The sequence below is a fragment of the Nycticebus coucang genome, chromosome 18 (assembly GCF_027406575.1).
Source record: "Nycticebus coucang isolate mNycCou1 chromosome 18, mNycCou1.pri, whole genome shotgun sequence".
NCBI lineage: Eukaryota > Metazoa > Chordata > Mammalia > Primates > Lorisidae > Nycticebus > Nycticebus coucang.
This window is the reverse complement of record NC_069797.1, coordinates 17,837,680-17,858,933: the sequence shown is the minus strand read 5'-3', so window position 1 is coordinate 17,858,933 and position 21,254 is coordinate 17,837,680. Positions and strand designations below refer to the sequence as shown.

Below are 21,254 nucleotides of genomic sequence, written 5' to 3'. Positions count from 1 at the left end.
AGCCAGAGTCAGATTTTCATCCAGGCAAATTGAAATGTGGTCCAGACCATTCATACTTTCTTTAGACTTCTAATAGCCTCTTTGAGGTCATCACTTGGTCTTTCCAGCACCCCTCCCTTTGTCCCCTTGTCCCCTTTTCCCTCTCTAAAGGTGTCCTGGTGGATGAGGGCTCACAAAACCTTCCAGATTGGGGAATGGGGGCTCAGCCTCAGGCTGTCTCACAGGTGTGGGAAAGGTGACCCCCTGGAGCATAGCAGGTGTGGTCCTGTAACCAGACGTCCTACTAGTGTTTGATGCTGATGCCTGTGGCTGAAACTCTGTGGTCTTTTTGTTCTTGGCTGGAGCAGAATCCAGAGTCCATCGCTGCTGGCCAGGCTTCCCCTACCCTCTTGCTGGTGCCATGCTCCCTGCTGTGTTTTTGCTACATCTTCCGTCTGTCCCCTGGTCCCAGCTGTTCAGCTCTCAGCCTTTGCTGTGTGCTCACCTCATCCTCCTCCCAGTGGGTCTCATGGCACTTGCTGTAGTCTCCATCCAACAAGGGGTGCAAGGACAGCACAGAGGAGCCAGGCAAACCTGCACAGGCCCAACCGAAGGCCTCCCCTTCCTAATTGTGCAGGGATGCCTTGAGCTGCATGTTCTTACAATGTAACATGTATGTCATAATTGCATATGTATATGGATTGTGCCAAAAAAGGAATACACATTTTAAGAAAGGCAAAAACTGCATTAAAATTGTAATACTCAGTATATACCAACAATGAAAGTCAGGTTGAGCACCTCTTGCAGCTACAGAAGTCAAACGTGACTTGAGTATTACAAATTTATACAGGCTTTTCCCTTCTTAAATTGTGTGCGTGTGTGTGTGATTGGAATCTTCTCTGTGTGTGTATTGTGTGTGTGTGGCTGGAGAGACACCTATCAGCCTCCCAGAAAGGGAAATAAGGTTCAAGGCTAATAGTTTCCAGTTCTTCTTTTCTTCTGTTTCCACCTTTTTCTCTGCCATCTACCACCCCACAACCACCAACATCAAAAAAAAAAACAAAAAAAACCCTCTTTGCTTCTTTCTTATCTCCTCAGACCTTCTTTACTCAAAGCTCCCGGAGCTTGCCGACCCCTGGCCACGTTGAGCAGGGTGGGGGTGGGGGAGGGCGGACGACTGAGACCGTCACTCCTTCCTCGACGATCCCTGGCTTCCCACCATGCTGTTGACTTTACACAGCACACGACTGATTTTGAAGGTCAGAAGCTTTCTCTTTGCTGCCCTTTCAAAATGGTCGTTACACATTTCCTCCCTACCAAATCAGTCCCCTCTGCTCCCCAGGTGGATTCACGCCGAATGCCTCTCATCTATTAGGGAGAAGGTCATGAACATAAAAGCAAGAGAACAAAGTATATGAATTTTTTTTTAAATCGTGTCCCTATTCCCTCGGAAAAGTAGAGCTCCCTCTTGCCAACACACACACACACACACCCTCGGCCGTCCTGCAGAGCCTTTGGGGCTCTTCCAGACTAGGACAGAAAGCCTCGAATAAGGTTGCCAAGGAAAGCCTCACATGATTTCAAACCCATGAAGAGGGGCTTCTGTGCTGCTGGCAATGTGTGTTTCTTGATCTTGGTTAATAAAAAGTACAAAAGCACATCCAAGGAGGAAAGTTTCAGTCAAAGCAAACTAGATCTTGGGGAACAATACCGCCGTCTTTTGCCTGTGACCATGGGCTGCTGACCTCTGGCTTTGCCTGCCTGGCCCTGCTTTCTCTGTCCCATCTAGCCCTGATCACCATGGTCCTGTTTGTTCATGTCTTCCCCCCAGCTTTTAGATCCCTTTTTCCAGTTCTGCACTCCCCTCCCTGATTACCTTGGTGATTTTTGCTTCCTGGCTCATTACCCTGAGCCAGCAACCCTGACCTGGTCTAGCCTGGATTAACTGAGGAAGCCATATGCATGCCTTCCCCAGACCCAGCCTCTCTCCCATCTTGGCTCATCCATACTCCAAGCATTACCTGGAATTTTGTCACCAACCAGGGCTCAGTGACTGGGGAAAGAGAATGGAAGGAGAGGGGAGCAACTCAGATAGTGACTGCCAGTGGGATTGTTTTGAATTTGACAGTCTTGGCATTGAGCATCTACTTTTTCATATACTTTTTACCTGGGAAGATAGACCCCAAAAAACCCCTCAAAACAGTGCTTGTCTCGGGATTCAGGAAGGAGGAGATACAGATGGTTTTGGGGAGGGTGGGGAAGCAGTGTGCCTGTCAAAGTAGACTTTGGTTCATATATAAAGTTTCAATTTTTTTTTAAAATTTCATTTATAATTCTAGTGAATTAAAAGATAGCAATAAATAAGTACACCTGTCTAGAAACAAAAGATATACTTAAAAAATAGATAGAAGCCACAAAATCCACATTCACAACATACCTGGTGAATGTTGATCTGTTTACTACAAATATCGAGGTTTGATATGCTCTCTGCACTGGCCTGCAAGCCACATCTTGTCTCTCTTTGTATCTCTAGTGTCAACCATGGATACTGGCAGGTATTTGGCCCTCAAAACTGTTTATTGAGCCAAAAGTAAAGGAAACCATCTGACCTTTATAGGGGGAGCAGAGGAATGATAACCAAAAGGGGGGCATGAGGAGGGGACAAACAGGAGGGGGTGGACTTTGCCCTTGAACGTCTGTCCTTTCTAGAAACGGGAGTTGTGCTCGTTTTTTTTTTCTTTACCTCAGGTCTCCCCAGGCTTTGCATGTGACTGAAGGGAACTCATCAGGAAATAGTATCATCTTCAAAGACTCTAGGCACGGTGGCAAGTGGCAAGGAATTGCTGCCAGTCCTGGGCGGAACGTTAGTTTTCATCACAGACTTGCCACGCCTCCGCGATCTGTGTGTGTGTGAATTATGAATTGCTCCAAAGTGTACCCGGACTAGGGGTGGGGGGCAGTTATCCCCTCCCTTTAAACTGCTGTTCCTTTCCATTTGCTGTCGCAGATGCCAACACAATTCTTGTGGCATTAATTTGGCTGGGAAATTGAGAAAATAGCAGCAGCATTAATTAAAAATAATATACTGTAAGAGAGTTCGAGCTCACTTCTTCTAGTTTCCCTTCTTTTCAACTTACTGCTGATACTCTGTTAAGTGCCAGGGAAGGGGAAAAGGTGTTCCTTGGAAGAAATATGAAAGAAAAGTGGGCTGTATTAAGGAAGGGCCTCTCAAGGTGATGAAGAGCTTCAATTAGAGGCAATTTTTTTTCCATTTATTTATTTATTTATTTTTATTGTTGGGGATTCATTGAGGGTACAATAAGCCAGGTTACACTGATTGCATTTGTTAGGTAAAGTCCCTCTTGCGATCATGTCTTGCCCCCAGAAGGCACTAAAAAAGAATAGTAAAGAATCAAGGGGGATATAATTGGGTTCTGAAGGTTAGGGTGGCAATGGAGAGATTGGAAGAAAGGGGTACAAACACTTTATAAAAAATACACAGAAGAAATACCATACTCTATCCAAAAAAAGAAATCAGGGCTCCTTGGAGAAATGTCTGAGTCCAGGGCTGGAGCAGCAAATATGCAAGAAGAATCTAGAAGGTCTTATAATGCTAGAAGGGAAGGAAGTGCTGAAAAACAAATCTAAACAACAAAATAATTCCAATAGCATGTGTGAAATGGACACACAAGCCAAGTAACGGAGTTCCCAATGGACAAAGCTGGAACAATTTGAGAAAAAAAAAATGTAGTATTGAATTATAGTTGGAAGTATAAACAACCAAAAGTCCTTACTGGTACAGGTAAATGGTTAAATATATAGGTAAGTGGGGGGGGGGGAGAACATATATCCTGTACAGAAGGATTCAAATAACTTACACAGCTCTACCTGCTTACAGGGAGTGCACGCATCCCCACTCCTGATGCCTGGGCTCTGAAGAGTACAGACAGAATGAAGAAGAGGGGAAAAAAAGAGAAAACCACTTTATAATCAAGAAACCTGACAAACACTACCTGGCTAGGAGGGACCCAGGCTAACATCGTCATGTGTAAAATCACGTTCAGAGCATGTACCTCGATATGAACGGCATTTCACTTCAGTAGTCCCTCTGCAAAACCTATAACCACGAGAAAAAGAATCATACAAGCCCAAATTGAATGGCATTCTACAAAACACCTTGCCAGTACTCCTTCCAATCTCTCAAGGTCATTAAAAACCAGGAAAGTCAGCCTGCCACAGCGTAGAGGAGGCTCAGAAGACACGATGACTAACTGTAATGAGGTGTCCTGGATGGGGTCCCAAACAGATAAAGGACAGTAGGGAAAATCAAGGAGCTCAGAATAAAGCAGGGGCTTGAGTTAGTAGCTGTGTTGCTATGGTTGCTCACCACCATAAAGGTCGACTACAATACGAAACCGGGTCCAGATGGGAATGTAAACCCTGACTGTGGCCCTCCTGGAGCCCAGAGCTTCACAAACCCCTGCACAGCCGTGCCTACATTGTAAACAAACTGTAAAGATCACAGCTGTACTTCTAAAATTTAAGGCTGTTATAAATGCCTATAATTTCAGGTAGTCTCCTTGTACAAGTGAAAGTAATATTTTCAGATACCCAATTAATTTGTTCTAGCCTTGTTGACAGAGTCGGATGACTAAGCTGAAAGAAAAAATAAAGGAGAAAGAGAAGGAGGGAGGGAGGAAGAGGGAGGAAAAGGAGAGGAAGAAGCCACTTTGGGGAGGGCTCCATGAAGTTGACATTAGTCTGATACAAAATTAAATGTTCTTTGTAAACCCATGCCTCCCATGTGCATCCTATGAAATGTGGCTTTTCTTTTCTTGACATTGCACAGGATTGAAGTTTTCCTTTTAATGTTGGATCCATAAAGTTATTTTCATTTATTGATCCTAGTTTTAAGGGGACTTTCTAATAAATTTAGTTCTTATTATTTGCAAGCTTCCTTCTGTTTCTCATTTCATCTCTGACTTTTTCCTGTGTGGCCCTTTCTTTTCTAATCAAAACCACAGCTTCTAAATTAAGTGAGGAAATGATTTTGTTTTCCCAAACCCATTTTATGCGTGAGCAAATCAGGAGCCAGCCAGAAAGGCTGCCACTTCTTTATCTGTTGTGTCAACCAATTAAAAGGTGTTACTCTCCTGGTAATAAAGTGTGGCCTAGTTCTTCTGGATTCCTACTCGGCCTCTTTCGATCTGACTCATTGTTTAATTTGCTAGCTGGGATCACACTGGACTTAGATTCCAAAAGCATCCAGGGCTCCACTTAAGTTGAAGTTCATCTCTTATTGGAGGGAAAATGTCCATTTCTTTCCTTTACCTAGACCTGGCTGTCACTGGAGCTGGTAGCAAAGTCAGTGGCACACGAGCTGATTGCAGAAACCTCTCAGCACAGTTGATCTCTGCAGGACAGCTGTACCTTTGGTAATGTTTGTGCACCAAAAGAGAGATAGTGTGGAGACAGAAACAGTAAAGCAAGAATTTATAATTGCATTTGTCCAGATATCCAGATAATTGAGATAATAAACTGGATAACTTCCATGATGGCTTGTATTTGCACACAAAACTAATGAGGAATTTGATATGATTTTAATATTATAGAGCAGTGGTTCTCAACCTTCTAATGCCGTGACCCTCTAACACAGTTCCTCATGTTGTGGTGACCCCCAACCATAAAATTATTTTTGTTGCTACTTCATAACTATAATGTTGCTACCGTTATGAATCGTAATGTAAATATCTTATATGCAGGATGTATTTAGGCCACCCCAAAGCGGTCGCGACCCACAGGTTGAGAACCGCTGTTATAAAGAATGTGAACTGTGTGTGCTTCTAAAACAGCCCATCCCCTGCTGCCAGAAGTGGTTTGTTTTGACTTTTGATCCAGCCCTTCTCTTTTTATGTAATGGAGAGATTTGGCAAAATTTAAAAAAAAACTAGCAATTTTATTTAACTTTTGAGTTTCTAAAATGCTTTAACCTTCATGATCTCATTTGGGCTTGTGTTACCTTCTCTATTTTACAACAAAGGAAGCTGAGCCCCAGGATGACAAGGTGTATTCACTAACCTAATAAAATGTAGCCTGGAGACTGAAATTCAGATCTTCTGAACTTGATTCTCAAGCTTTAATCCTGTACAAATGTTTATACTTTTTTTTTTGGTTGATGACTTGATTGATATGTCTCCCCGAAACAGCATACACACACACACGCGCGCGTGCACGCACACACATACATGCACACACATAACTTTCTCCCATAATGTCAACAGGTTTGTCATTAGCCCCAGGTGAAGAAGCTCTATTCTCCACTGTGTAATTTCTATAAAGGTGACAGAGCAAGGAATAAAGAAATTCTGAGATGGGATATTTAGCATTAAGAAAATGAGAATTAAGACCAAATGTCTTTGTTTCTTTGTCAAATTTTCTCTCTTCACCTGGAATATATTATTAGTCAGAGAGAATGGCATATCCTGAAATTAAATGTCTTTACAAAATACCGTGGGGAGATAGGTGCAAAAATAGGGAACAGGTAGATTAATAAGAAATTGAGAAGATACTAAGCTGAAAGAATGGGAGGAAGTGTATAGTGAAGAGAATACGAATAATAATCAATTAGACATTTTAATCATGGCACCTTGCAATTAGCATATTGTACATGTTTACTAAATCTGTTCAGGGTGAGTGGAGAACCCAAAGAGGGGTTTGGGATGGAAAGAATGTGAAGGAATGGAGCATGGGCAACCAGACAGGAAGCAGATGCCCAGGGGGCACAGACGGTCCTCATATTTGGCCTGGTGGGATCTGTCACACATAGCAGTTGCAGCTTCAGCTATTTCTACCTACGAGCCCTAGAGAACTCATGCTTTCCAATAAATGCCAGCTCATGCTGAAAGCTCATAAGCCATTTCTTAGCTAGAGTCTCTTATCTATCACTGTGACTAGACCCAGTGACAATGCCTTGTTCTCCTGTCTGTTCTTGTGAACATCCTTATTCTCAACTGCTGGGTGGACACAGAATCATCCCCTTTTTTGCTTTGAGGTCTTCCAGTCTGGTGGGTTTAATTCATTGCCATGCCTTGACCTCCTTCTCCCATGCAGCCTGTCTGGCCTGACACATTGGCTCCAGGAGGAATCCTGTACTTTTCTTCTCTACAGGTGAGTTCACTGAGTTTGTGCCCATTCTGAATTGCTCAAGCGCAAGTCCAAAGATGTAAGTCTCAACCTTATCCTGGCCTCAGTTTCTCTCTTTGACCTGTGACTGTTTGCAATCCTGGAAGCTGCCTCTGTCACACTAACACCACCTTAACTTTTCCCTCCAGTCCCTGGTACCCACTTGCCAGTAGATGGCTCTTCCTGTTAGAGTATTTGGAGGGAGTTCCTCTCCTCTCCCCAAGATCAGACTACTAGGAGATGGGTTGAGTCAGGGGGCTGGGGAATGAACCAGAGTGTAAAGACCGTTAGGCAAAGGTCAAGAAACAGTTCTCAAGTTCTCCTGAACTTTCCTTGCCAAGCATCTTCACACCAACACCCCTTTCTTTAATTGTCACCTGCCTCTCCCAGGCCTTTCCTCAGAACAGGTTATGTCGCCTGACGTGTTTATTCATTGCTTGATCAAGGCACTAGATGTCAGCATGGACATCTGTCCATGGAAGTAATTCCAGGATCAAATTAGTAACTTTGAAATTTAATGGCAGTGAGCAGTAACAAAACTGGTCTTTTCCAGCTGAGTCACCTCAGCTATTTGAATGACGGTATTTGTCTGTTTCAGTGCTTCAGCCTTAGCTTGGCACTCAACCAACAGATGGTCCATCTAGATAGTGTCTACCACCTGACACAGAATCAAGCATTGCTGTTGATTCATTTCACTGTATTAATGACCAATTTATGCCCAGTCAATTGGATTAGATCAGTGGGTTAGATCCAATGAGTCAACTCAATTTTTTTTCCCCTTAAAGAACATACACAAAAAGCCACATTAAAAAAAGTATCACATGTAACCATTTTACTGAAGACACCACTGTCTATGGTGTGTTTAACTTCATGAAAGTCAGAAACAGAATTCAAGGTGACCTGAATGACAATAGATGCACAAGGCATAATCTACTGAAAAACAGTGTGTACAGATATAGAACCCTGGTTGATAGAAACCACATGCCAAGAAAATATCACATCTATGTGTAATGCACTCACAACAGGCCTCCTATTTTTATAGGGAAATGTATTTTTGTAGGTTAATTCATGGTGGGTTTGAATAAAATTTAAATAAATTCCAACCAAAGCAAAAATGTAATAGTGATGCCCAGAAGCTGCGCATGAAAATTGGGAGTGGTGACATCATGGTGATTATCATTGGCACTCACTTGGCACACTCTTCATTGTCACTTTCCTCAGGAAGAAAATTGTGTGCACTATCCCCAGTGTACATTTCTGCTATCTGTAAATTGGTGATGTCCTTCTGTAAAAAGCATAGGATAAGTAATGTTGTTGATGCCCCTTGCACTATCACTCCTTTTTGTTTCATAAATGTTTCAGTTTGGGGCGATAAAGCTGCGTAACTGGAACAGAATTCTAACTCTGTGTACATAAAGTAATAGAACTATGTTTGAATTGTTGTGACCGTCACCTCTCACAGAGGTGTCAGGAAAATAAGATGTATTCCTTGTGCTAATTCCCATCATAGTTAATGCCTGCTGATTGTTTAAAGCTTAATTTTCTAAGGATATGACTTGTCTCGGCAGGAAAGGCTTCCAGAATTGATTAGTGATGTCTGCCATAGGCACAGGAGGAGGAAGTTATAGTATGCAACTTCTTTGTTCTAGTCACAAGTAATGACTGCAATATTATGTAGAGAAATTGCATTCCATAGGTCCAGTTAGTTGAAAATGATTCAGTACACCCAGGAAATGCATTACTAAAATTATTTGCTTTGTAATTCAACACATGTTTGAGGATGCAGAACTGGCTTTATATATTTTAGGAGGGGAATAAAAATACTCCACAAAGCTTTTGGTGCTGTAATCCCATATTATTCTTGTAATAGTCAATAGATAACCAGACCAATTCTAACCAGTAGGGTTATAAATTCTGATGTTAAGAGTATAATAGTGCACACACATTCAATTATAATTGCTGGTAATGTTGTATCAAATGTGAAGAAAATCATATTTGATAGTTCTACATGTTCACAATAGGAAAATAGCCCCTTAAGAAGGGATATTTCTCAAAAAGCTGCTAAGACATTGAGTTAACATGTGGTCCTCATACTAAACCCTTCAACTGTTTCTGAAAATGTCTTCTGAGGTGGTTGGTCTGAATCTGCAGGAGCATCTTCTGGGAAGTGTGGTCCATGGCCTGATGGAAAGAATTCATATCCTGGGGAATTGCTGGACATTCAGCAGGGAGGACAAAAAAATTTCTGTTGTTTTCTCAAAGAGGTACTTTTTCTTCTCAATCTCTGGTGTATAATAGAGGGAAGGTAGTTCCATGAGGCCCTAAATAGGATTTCAAATTGCAGATGAGAAAGCATAATTTATTTATGTTTGTATTTCAGGGTCCACACGATGACTAGCACATATGGGGACTTGTGAAATATTTATTGAATGACTGATGGGCAGAATAAACAATAAAGAATGAATAAGTAAATGAAAGATAAATTAATCCTAGGCCAGGCTAGTCATGAAGACAATTTGGGGGTCATTCTTGCCTTTACATGTAGTTTGGCAGACTAGATATGGGCTTAGAAAAAAAAAGAATGAAGAGGATTTGTATTCTTGAGTTCCCATCCAATTCTGAAATGCCACAAGTCCAGAGTTCTAATTATGTATGATGCAAACTTCTTGTAAATCCATCACTAGGTGGGGGAATGCCAGGGAAAGGCATTCCCTTTCCGGTATTTCCTATTTGGAATTTTTCTTGGCTCACTAGAGCAATCATATCAAATCTTGGCAAGGGCATGGAAAAGAATAATAATTTTCCAGGTTGACCTAAGTTGGCATTCTCTAATATCTCTCCAGTAAGAGACAGTGACACATATGACCTCCCCTCTGTTCTTCTTGATTAACATATGAGTTCACATAATATTTTGTACAAATCACATCACTCCACTCCACTTAGTGGGTGTTAAGAGTTGTATTGTGCCCTTCCTCCCTCTCCCCTAAGTTAGTATATTGAAGTTCTAACCCTTAAAACTCCAGAATATGACTTTATTTAAAGATAGTGTATTTACAGAGGTAATCAAGTTAAAATGAAATCATTAGGTGGGACCTAATCCAATATAACTGTATTCTTATAGAAAAAGGGGATTTGGAGGTATACGTGTGCACAGGAAGAATGCCATGTGAACACGAAGCCAGCCCTCTGTAAGCTGAGCAAAGAGGCCTGGAACAGAATTTCCCTCACAGCCCTCAGAAGGAACCAACTGGCCAGCACCTTGATTTTTGGGCTTTTAGTTTCTAGAACTGTGAGGTGATAAGCTCTGTGGTTTAAGGCTTCCGGTTTGTGACACTTCGTTATGGTGTCCCTAGGAAGCTAATACAGCAGTTAACCAAAAATAGCATCCAGACATCTTTGCAGCAAGAATTTGCTCTTAACACAGTATGGTACATTTGTGTGTAGATTCTGTACTGTGATATGTAGTTTGTTTGTTTGTTTGTTTGTTTTTGGTTATCTACTGTATTATAATAAACCAGCATACCATTTGGTGGCTTAAAACACCTAAAACAACAGTGGCCACTTCTCATGATCCTGTAGGTTGGCTGGGGGCTCAGCTGAATGGTTCTTTTGCTCACTTGGGCCCAATCCCATGCTGCTTTCACTTGAAAGCTTAGTTGGGAAGATAATGCTCAAGATGGTGTCTCATCTCCTAGGCTCTCTTTCCATGTGGCCTCTTATCATTCAGTATTCCCGGTGACCCAACCTTCTTACAGGATGGCTAGCCCCTTAGGAATGACCAGGCCTCCGAAAGGGCACACCTGGAGCTGACATGGCCTTGCTTCTTCCATACTCTATCAGTCAAAGCAAGTCATGAGGATAGCCTAGATTCATAGGGAAAACACACAGACTTCAGCATTTATTGGGAGGAACCCATCATTCATCCATCATGAGCATGCTATTTGTTCCCCTGAAGTTGCCTGTGCCTCTACCTTTCTTAAAGCTGTTTTTACCAGGCCTTATAACTGACTCCATCTACAGCAGTGGTTCTCAAGCTTCCTGAGCCTGCAACCCTTTAATACAGTTCAAAGGGGTTGCGACTTACATGTTGAGAACCGCTGATCTACAGGATCTGCCTGAGACAGAAAGCCTAGCAGTGGCTTGGGTTACCCCACCTTCAATCTGCAGTATAGAATTAAGAACTAGCATTGCTCCTGGCCCCTAATATTGCTCATCATGTCATGACTCTACCGGCTAATATTTTGATTAAGTTTGCTATCTAGATCCCAGATCTCAGCTCCCCATCATCATACTGACAACATCCCATAACACTACCACAGCTAGGGATCTGCTCTGACCATGCTTGGTGTACATGGAGTATGCTGCCTGTGCTTAACCATTGCACTATGCTGGTTCTACTAATGATTACCTGGATTGCCAAATCTTATCTGTCTATAGAATTCTGTCCAATAGAAAGGGTACTGTGCTTATGGTAGTTTCCAAAACTGTGGTAGGGAATGAGGTGCTCTTCAGATCCTGTGTCTTTACTTTTGGAACAATACTCAACACCAGGCTTTGTCATATCCTGAGGTGAGTTTTTATGCCAACATTGTTTCATGCCAACAATGGACTAACTTATAACTCACTACAATGAACTCACTTATAATTTCTCCCAGTCCTCAGCCTAAATCCTGTGTTTTGGGGCACCTCAATGACGTTAGCTATGAATGGCCATTTGTCATATCTCTCACATCTTGCCCTGTCCTGCTCCTTTCAGGTCCTGCCCCAGCACCTAGCCATCATATGCTACCAATAGAGCAGCCATCATTTGCTACCCCCAGAGCAAGGGATGTGCAGGGTCATTCAGGGATGGGCAAAACCACTTCCCCCAGTTTAAACACTTGTCATGCCAATAACCGTGAGGTTGACTGTATCTGTAAGGACCCTTTTTGTAGCAGATAGAAATCCAGTGACTAGAAGCTTATTTAAAGTACAGATATATTGGCTCAGGTAACGCAGAAGAACAGGTGTAGGCAGATTTCACATGAAGCCAGTTTCAAGGATCCATTGGTGCTCACAAGACTTTGCTCCTCTCCTTCTCTTGGCTCAACCTAGTACCATACTGGCTTTCTTCTTTCTTCTTTTTTATTTCTTCTTCTTCATCTTTTCTCACTTTGTAACCCCTGTAGAGGGCCATGGTGTCAGAGCTCACAGTAATCTCAAACTTGTGGACTCAAGTGATCCTCTTGCCTCAGCCTCCCAAGTAGCTGGTTCTACTGACACCAGCCACAGCACCCAGCTATTTTTTAGAGATAGGGTCTCTCTCCTGCTCAGGCTGGTCTCCAACTTGTGAGCTTAAGCAATCCACCTGCCTCGACCTCCCAGAGTGCTAGGATTACAGGTGTGAGCCACTGCGCCCAGTGTTGGCTGCTCTCTTGGGCTTCCTGTGGGGATCCCAATAACCCTGGCTCTGCCTTTATAAGCCAAGAGGGCTGTCACAGTGACATTCTTACCTCCCCCAAGAGGAAAGAGTGTCCATCCTTCTTAGTCCTGTGCACACTAGTCCTAGGTGCATCTGACTGGATGAGTTTCTGCCACTGACTTCTTCCGTCTGCATCTCCAGGCAAAGGAGTTATGATGAGCTGTTTGGCTTAAATCTGGGTCATAAGAAATCTCATATAGACCCCCTGGAATGAGAGTGGTGGAAGACAAATCTCTGAATAAAAATCAGGGACTGTGGCTAGAAGAAAGGGGGAAAAATGTTGGGAGGCAAGGAATAAATGTCTACCTTGAAAGAAATAGCTTATTGGATGACAAACTCCTAAATGCTTAAAAGTCTGGAATAATGGGCTCAAATTCATAAAATAAGCTAAAACATGTATATAGTATTTCACATAAATGAAAAAAGTCATCCTAATGTGAAAACACTCTAGTCGACTCTAAGCTCAGTATGAGCCACTAAATGGATTTGCCTATCAGCAATGTTCACAAAAGCTAATGTACTCTAATTTCCTAACTATTATAACTATTTAACAATGGAATTGGTGGGCATAGGAGATGGTTTCTAACTTGTCGCTACCTGTGATAAAGCAAAAGCTATATAGTTACTCACAGAGAAGCCACTGAAGGAATTTGGGGCTCAGAGACTTATTCCTTCATTCACTTATTCATTCAATACACATTTCCTGAATGCCTATGGTGCAGGCCCAGATCTTTTGAGCCAGATGCTGAGACAAAACTTGGCATCAAACTGTGTTTCAGGGACCAGCACCAGTGGAAATGGGACAGGAAGCCAGACTGAGCAGGTACCATATAGGTTCAACAGAGCCTTGACCTCAAGAAGCTGTGGAACTTTACAGAAAATATTGCCCACCGTATTCTTGTATTGGGTTGTAATGGCCAGGCCACGATGCCCTACACTTGGGAAGAGTCATTGCATGTGGGCCCCCTGGGAAAAGAAGGCTGTGTTCCCAGGGGTGGTGACTTTTCTGCAGCTGAGGCAGACTCTAGAGGATCTGGAAGCTAGAGATGAGTTCTCCCGGGTCCACCCCACCTACCCTGTGCTGCACTCAACACAACAGAGAACAAAGTTCAAGCAAGAGCAGGCCTTCTGGTGGAAGGTGACAATAGAATCTTTTTAAAAAATACCTAAATCTATATGTATCAGTTAGTAACAAATACTGTATTGGAAAATGCATCTTAATGAGGTAAAGGTAGAATGTGATGGGATAAGAAGAAATGTTGGGCAGTGGTATGATGGCTGTGATATTTTCCCTGGTAATGCTTAAGTAGAAATCTAGAGAAGTGTGGAAAGAACTCTGCATACTTTTAGGGGAAATAGTTCCAGGCAGAGAGCACTGGACCAAGGTTAGCACTAGACCAGATCATGCCAGACCATAGGCCAAGTTCAGGCTTGGGAGCCATAATAAAGACTCATAGTGGGAAGAGACAGTAGAAAGGACTTCGTAGCGTTACTCCTCCTTACATTTCCCTACTTATAAAGGAGAAAACTGAGTCCCAAGGAAGTGGTATATATGATCAGTATGAAGTTGCACAGGTAGGTAGAAACCCTAGAGAAACTGAAGACAGAATTGAGATGATGCCATTGGTTACTGTAGGATAATATTTAGAAATAAACATATCCTACATCAAGCACACAAAGTGAACTCAGTGTGAGTTTAAAATGGCTTGCTTTTTTTCCAGATGCTTAAGGGACCTGGGGCCCCCTGGGACACACACAGAGTTGGCTTGCCTGGAGTTAAAAATTCCACAAGCCCATTCTCTGAAGCTGTGTACCCCGTGAAGCCTGAGATCAAAGGGCATGCCACCCTTCCTCAGAGATACGGGCCAGAGGGTTGACGTATGTTAATGACATATTGTCAGAGGTCTATAGGTGCTCTGCCCTGAGGAAAAACACAGTCGTTGCTTCATACTGAGTAAACTGAGTGAACGCTTGAAGATACTCTTCCATTAACTCTGTTCCCCTGTGGCTACTTTCTTCTTTGTGATCTTTATTTAGATACCTGCCCAGAAATTAGTCAGTGTCTAGAAGAAGATGTTTACTACAAAAGTGATTGTGTTGATATGGTAACAGGATACTTCCTTTCAAGTTAATTTCAGATAGGTAAAATGAGGTAATGGTGAAACTAACAGATAATAAATTAAGTATGTACGTGACTAGAAAGGTGTAAAATCAAAACCCTGAATAAAGAATTTCGCTACACACCATCCCATCCCTTGTAGTCTGTTTCTTGACTTAATAATTACAGGAGCAAGTTTACACCCACTGCAAAGCTGCTGTTCATTCACATCTCTGGTCACTCAACAGTTACATATAAGAAAAAGTTTGGATTCATACAGAGTTCAATAGAAGGAAATTTAGTTATCCCCCATTACTGGAAGACCAGACTTGGAAGAGCCCTGATCATAGGTTGATGAGTGGCTCAGTAACATTCCTTCCATCTTTCCATCTGCTATCCTCGGTGCATCCGTCAGGAGATGCTGCAGTAACAGACTGCAATTCCAGTGGCTTTAAAAAGCAATAGCTTATATTTTTTACTCATGCAGCAAGTCCATAATAGGGCACTGTTTTTACTAGCTATCAGGGCTTCCTCACTGTAGCAACACTGGCAAAGCCACTTCCATATAGAACATTGTTGATCACCATGCCAGAAGAAAATGAGAGCTCTAGACTGGTTTGCAGCAGCAATTAGAGGCTCTGGTTCAGAAATAACACACATCATTTCTGCTCACAACTTGTTGACTGATACTAGTCACTTTTCCTGCCACTCATAAGTGGGCCAGAAATTGTGATTCTACTACACGCCTGGAAGGCAGAGATATTTGGTGAGCAGTGCTAATAACTATCAATGGAATATCAACTTCCACTCACAGCTGGAGGCCCCCTCCCCTGAGGTCATAACATCCAGAGAAAGAACACTTAAGAAAGAAGAGGAATTATTGCTATTTTTAAGAGCAAAGAAAATTTCCTTAGACCCTGAACAGACTTCCCTCACTGAGTACTCACCAGAATTGGAAGATCACATGACCATTCTCCTTTTTTTTTCAGCAGAGTCTCACTATGCTGCCTAGGCTGATGTTGAATTCCTGGGCTTCAGTCATCCTTCCACCTCAGCCTTTCCTCCAAGTAGCCAGGATGACAGGCGTGACCCATGGCTCCTGGCCATGTGTCCATTCTTATTCAGTCACAGTCAAGGGGAATGGGAATGTTATGGTTGGCTCAGACTGACTGGGATTTACTTTCTAGATCTAGGGACTGGGTTTTTTTTTTTTTGAACCTTGGGGCTATCTGAAGCTGCTGTAGGTGTTGGAAAAGATTATTCTCTTCTGGTACATTTTATTGAGTCAAATCCATCAAGAAAGTGTACTTCAATACCATTAACAATTTGCGTATTGAAACTAGAAGGAAAAAATGGAGAAGTGGATGGTTAGTAGGCAAGAAAAGTGGTCTAGCACAGAAGGAAAACCGGGAGGCCTGCAAGTGTCATGAAGAAATGCAGTGTATTATAGCAAGGGATAGAATAAATAACTGCTAAGATCTATCTAACCCTAAGATACTGTCATTTGCTGTGAGTCTGTTGATGCTACCACATATAGGCACAGGGGTTCAGGACACATTTGGGAGAGGTGGTAGTCTGAGAAACCACATCATCTTCTCGTATTCAGTGCCACGTACCAAAGCTTATTAGAGTCCCATGTGAGGAGGAATATGGGTATATATATATTTTACCCATGTCTAAGGAGCTCCCAGATACAGAAAAGCAAATTCCGGAATAATGAAGGACAGGTGAAAGCTCATGTACACAGCATGAAGGTAAGGATACAGGGCTCTTGTCTTCAAATACGTTCTTAGGACTCCCAAATGCATTTGCCTATTTTATCAGCTCTCCGGAACTTGCAATTCTCATGCTAGACAGCTCCCCTACACTCTCTCAAAGGAACTACACCATGACTACAGCTAACTCTGCTCTGAACTTGCTCTTTTGACCTTGATTATCTCCACTATGGCCACCAACTTCTAGTAATCCAGTCCATCCCTTCACCATTATTATTTTTTTTTTAACCTGGGTTATCAGGACAGTTTCCAACTGCTTTTCCTGCAGCCAATTCAGTATTTTCTCCTCCATTTAGCTCAGAGATCCAGCAAACACGTAAACCTGAGAGTATCTTCCACTGATTAAAACCCACCAATAGTTCCCCATTGACTACAGCAGAAATTCAAGTTCTTTGAGGGCTGAGGGATGATGGGGAGGGAGGATAGAATGCCCTCCTGCCAGCCTTATTTGGAAGACTCCCTCTGGGTTTATGCTAAACCTCTCCCTGCTCACATATCCTCACCACTTCCTGTCTTCCTGGTTTTGCTAAGAATGTTCTCTGGCTGGGTTCATCTTTCCCCTCTGGTTTGCTGTATAAACTCTTAATTGTTCTTCAAGATTCTACTCCTCTGCCTCACTGCGAAATCTGCTTTAACCCCTACCTCTCCCTTCTAGAGCCAGGCCAGGTGCCCTGTCTTCTGTTCTCAGAACCTTCTGCACCTACCTCCATCCAGGTAGGGGCATCCATGCTCTATGGAAACCATTTGTTTGCCTGTTTTCCCAGTGCTCTACACGGTCTCCCTTCCTGAGCAAAGGGCCTGTTTTATTTATTGGCCTGTTCCGCAGACAGAATCAGTAAGGAGAGGGTGGCAGCAGAGATGCAGTTTAGGGAATGGGAGGGAGTACAGAGGAAGAGGAGGGAACCAGAGACAGCCCAAGGGAGGAGTTGCCAGGGAAATTTTTGCCCCCCAGTAGGGTCAGGTTCTCCCTGTGTCTTGGAATCTGGGTTCCAACCCCAATTTATTCATTCCACCCTTTCCAGAAGAGGCAGTCTGCCTTTCCAGGAAGGGGATCCCTGGTTTGAGTCACACATGAGTGGGACTAAACAGACAGTCTCAGGGAAAGTTCTCTGCTTCAGGCCTCACTCTGACAGCCCCTCCCCTGCCTACAAGGGAAGCTCACTGGGCAGGAAGGCAGAATTTGTACATGGCCACTGCTTTTTGCTCTTGGTCCCCCTCCACCCCCCACCTCCTCCAAGGAACAGGTCCGGAAGATGATGATGACTTCTTCATAGGGTGCCCTTATAGCTTTAAAAGACTCAGACCTCCTTTCCACTGACCCAGCAATACAGCTACAGGCATGGCCCTCTCTCTGCACCTCCATCGGCATAGGGATTTTTGCCCAGGGATAAAAATGGGTTATAAAGCCGAGTCTTAGAGGTTCAGACAGCTTTCCTAATGCGGCCTCAACGCTCTGAAAAAAGTCTGGGAAAGAGGGAACGGGAGTCCCCGCAGCGCTGGGGCTGCCTTCTGCCTTTGCACTTTCGTGGTCAGAGTGGGGTGTGGCGTGACCAAGGGGAAGAGAGTGTAGGCTCAGCTCACTAGTTGCCCTACAACTTCAGGCATGCAACTTGACCCCAGGCCTCAGTTTGGGAACCTGTAGCAATGGGTTTGACCTCTTCTTTTGGCTGCGAGCATCACCACTAGGGAGAGGCAGAGGCTTGCAGAAACCCCAACTCTCGGTCTGGCGGCGCCGGCTCCGGTAAAGTGGGACCCGCTGCGGGGACTGCAGGGGGCCCTGGCAGAGGAGGTCTGGCCCGGCCGCGGGCTGGCTCCCCGGAGGACGTCCCCACCCTGCCACTGACCCCCCCCCAAGCCCCCCGTCGCCCGCCTGTTTCGCCGTGTTAATTAACTGGTGTCTGGAGCTTTGGTGACGCGGCGCTTGGAGTGCCAAAAAAGGAGTCCCGCCCCCCACTCCCCCCCGGGCGCCCAGGCGTGTAAACGTGGGCGGCAGTGAGCGGCTGTCCTCCCTCCCCTCCCCTCGCGGCGCTCCCGCGTGTGCGGGTGTGTGAGTGCGTGTGTCTCCCTCGCTCCCTCTCGCACACGCTCCGGCACTAGTGCAGGCGGCGAGCCCGCGGCTCTCTGCTCGCTCGCTCCGGCCGCTGCGCTCCCGCCTCGCCGCCGCCTCTGCAGTCGCAGCCCGGCATGGTGAGTGAGTGAGGTCCGGTGGCCGCGCGCTGCCCCGGCCCGCCGCCGGACCCCAGCCTCTGCTGGCTCTGTCCCGGGGAGGCAGCCCGCGGCGGGAGCGCGCTGGGGGCCGGGCCCGTGAGCCCTCGGTTCCCGGTGCTCAGGGCTGCCGGGCTCCGTCTTGGGAGTGGGCTCCGCGTCCCTCCTGGCCCGGAGCGGTGTCCTCGAGGGCTGCGCGCTCCCTCCCTGCCGGCCCTCCCGCCGATCCTCTCTTGCCTCCTGGAGCGCCTGTCGCCCCACCCCGTGACCGGCTCCCTGTCTTGTCACGCAGGACCCGCCCGGACGGGACCACGCCGCTGCCACCCTCCGGAGCCGCGCTTCGGGTGCTGCCTGAGCAGAGTCGCGCGCGGGGCCGCCGCCGCCGCGGGCGGGGGATGGGGCTGCCCGGGAGGCGCGCCGAGCCCTCAAGGGGAGCGCGGAGCCGGCGCGCAGCCTGAGAGCCCGATCAGCCGGCACCGGGCTGGTCCGTGCGCACCGCGCGCCGCCGCCGGCGCCTCGATGGCGCCATCGCTCCGGCGCCGCTGACCGCTCCGCGCTTCCAGCCCGGCCCGCGCGGGGGTCCTCCGAGCCCGGCCGGCCGGGGGAGCGGCCTGCCGCGGAAGCTTCCTCGCGCCCTCTCGCCCGGCCCCGTCATGGCGCTGCGGCGCCTCCTGCTGCTGCTGCTGCTCTCGCTGGAGTCCCTGGACCTGCTGCCCGGCGCCCACGGAGCCCGCGGCCGCGCCGCCAACCGGACCCTCAGCGCCGGCGCCGCTGCCGTCGGGGGCCGCCGGCCCGGGGGCGCCCTGGCCCGTGGCGGCCGCGAGCTGAACGGCACTGCCCGGGCGCCCGAGGCGGGGAACCGGCGGGGACAGCCCGCGGCGGCGGTGGCGGCGGCGGCCAGCGCGGCCGTCACCTATGAGACGTGCTGGGGCTACTACGACGTGAGCGGCCAGTACGACAAGGAGTTCGAGTGTAACAACAGCGAGAGCGGCTACCTGTACTGCTGCGGCACCTGCTACTACCGCTTCTGCTGCAAGAAGCGCCACGAGAAGCTGGACCAGCGCCAGTGCACCAACTACCAGAGCCCGGTGTGGGTGCAGACGCCCAGCACCAAAGTGGTGTCGCCGGGGCCTGAGAACAAGTACGACCCCGAGAAGGACAGGACCAACTTCACCGTCTACATCACCTGCGGGGTCATCGCCTTCGTCATCGTGGCCGGCGTCTTCGCCAAGGTCTCCTATGACAAGGCCCATCGCCCTCCGCGGGAGATGAACATCCACAGGTGAGCGCCGCTGCCCGGCCCGCCCAGCGAGCCCGGGGCCTCGCCCTCTCGCCAGGCCTGCCCTGTCCTCTTCACCCTCCCAAGTCACTTCCACCTCGGCTTGTTTATCATACAACAGATTAGAGCTTTCTTGTACTCTCTTCCTCATTTCCTCAGAACTGGGAATGGGAACGCATGCTTTGGTGGGAGGGGAATTTACAGGGCAAAGTAAGAGTTGGCCGAGAGCATGAAGTTCCAAGTGTAAGAATTCACCAAATTCGGTGATCCTGGGTTGGGATCCAGGGTTCTGTTTTCATGGCACGTGGGCGTTTTGGTGTAGGTTTTTATGGCAATTAGTTTTTTGAGTCCTATCAGAGTTTTAGCTTCAATAGAGCAAACTGACCAATGTTGGAACCTTACTGGAAAGAGTGCCAAGCTGGGATGTTCCCCAGCGTTAGGGATGGGGAGTGACATGGAAAGGATGCCTTCTGCGGGAAGGAAGAATAAAGGTTTCTCCATTCCATGTTGACCGAGCACAGATGGTGTCTCTACCCTGCATCCTGAGAGTGGGATGTTTGTCTTTCCTGTCGAAACTGGAGGACTTGTTCTTTTAAACCCTGTAGGCAGAACTCTGGAAGTGAATAGTTGTTGCCTGTGTGCAGCCTTGGGGGGCATCTTTCACGGCTCACATGGGGAGGCAGTAGGGGCTGCCTTCTAGCAAAACTTACCCCAGAGCTCAAAACATGGTAGTTCATGGTTCCGCTCACTGCACTGCCCGGCTGCCCATGAGCCCTTTAGGAAGTCAAAGCCATGGGGACAATGGGACTAGCCTCTCCTGAGAACTCTAGGAATGACACGTCCAGGGTTAGCTCTGCTTCCAGTTCTTTCATGGGGATGAATGGCTGGATGAGGTTCAACAGGGGCCTTTCAGGGCACAAACCCTGCCCCAGGAAATGCAGATCACTGCTTTGACTGGGCCCATCAGGCTCTACACTGACCTGTCCACCTTGAGCTTATCTCTGCATCCTGCTTCTTAGCCTTAGAACCAAAAACCTCCTTCCCTCACTGCTGGGGACGTTAATCACCCCTGCCTTGCTGAAGAGAGAGGAAGGCAGATAGAAATTTCTAGGCATGCTGAAAGAGCTGACGTGTGTGTGTGTGTGTGTGTGTGTGTGTGTGTTTGCTCTTAATACTGTGGGTGTTGAGAAAAGATGGTATTCCCTGGAAGGTTTTATTGAGTCAAATCCACAAAGTGTGGGTACTTCAAACTCTGGTGCTGGAATTGGAGTGATT

General features: G+C 46.2%; 1 protein-coding gene across 2 annotated transcripts in view; it reads left to right on the top strand.

Annotated features, from left to right (window-relative positions):
* The first annotated feature begins 19,353 nt into the window (after positions 1–19,353).
* The window catches only part of SHISA6 (shisa family member 6), a 308,461-nt gene continuing 306,560 nt past the window's right edge, over positions 19,354–21,254 (top strand). For both annotated transcript variants that reach the window (XM_053569796.1, XM_053569795.1), the window contains exon 1: positions 19,354–19,982. In XM_053569796.1, coding sequence (XP_053425771.1) covers positions 19,354–19,982 — 629 coding nt within the window. The remainder of the gene's footprint in view (positions 19,983–21,254) is intronic.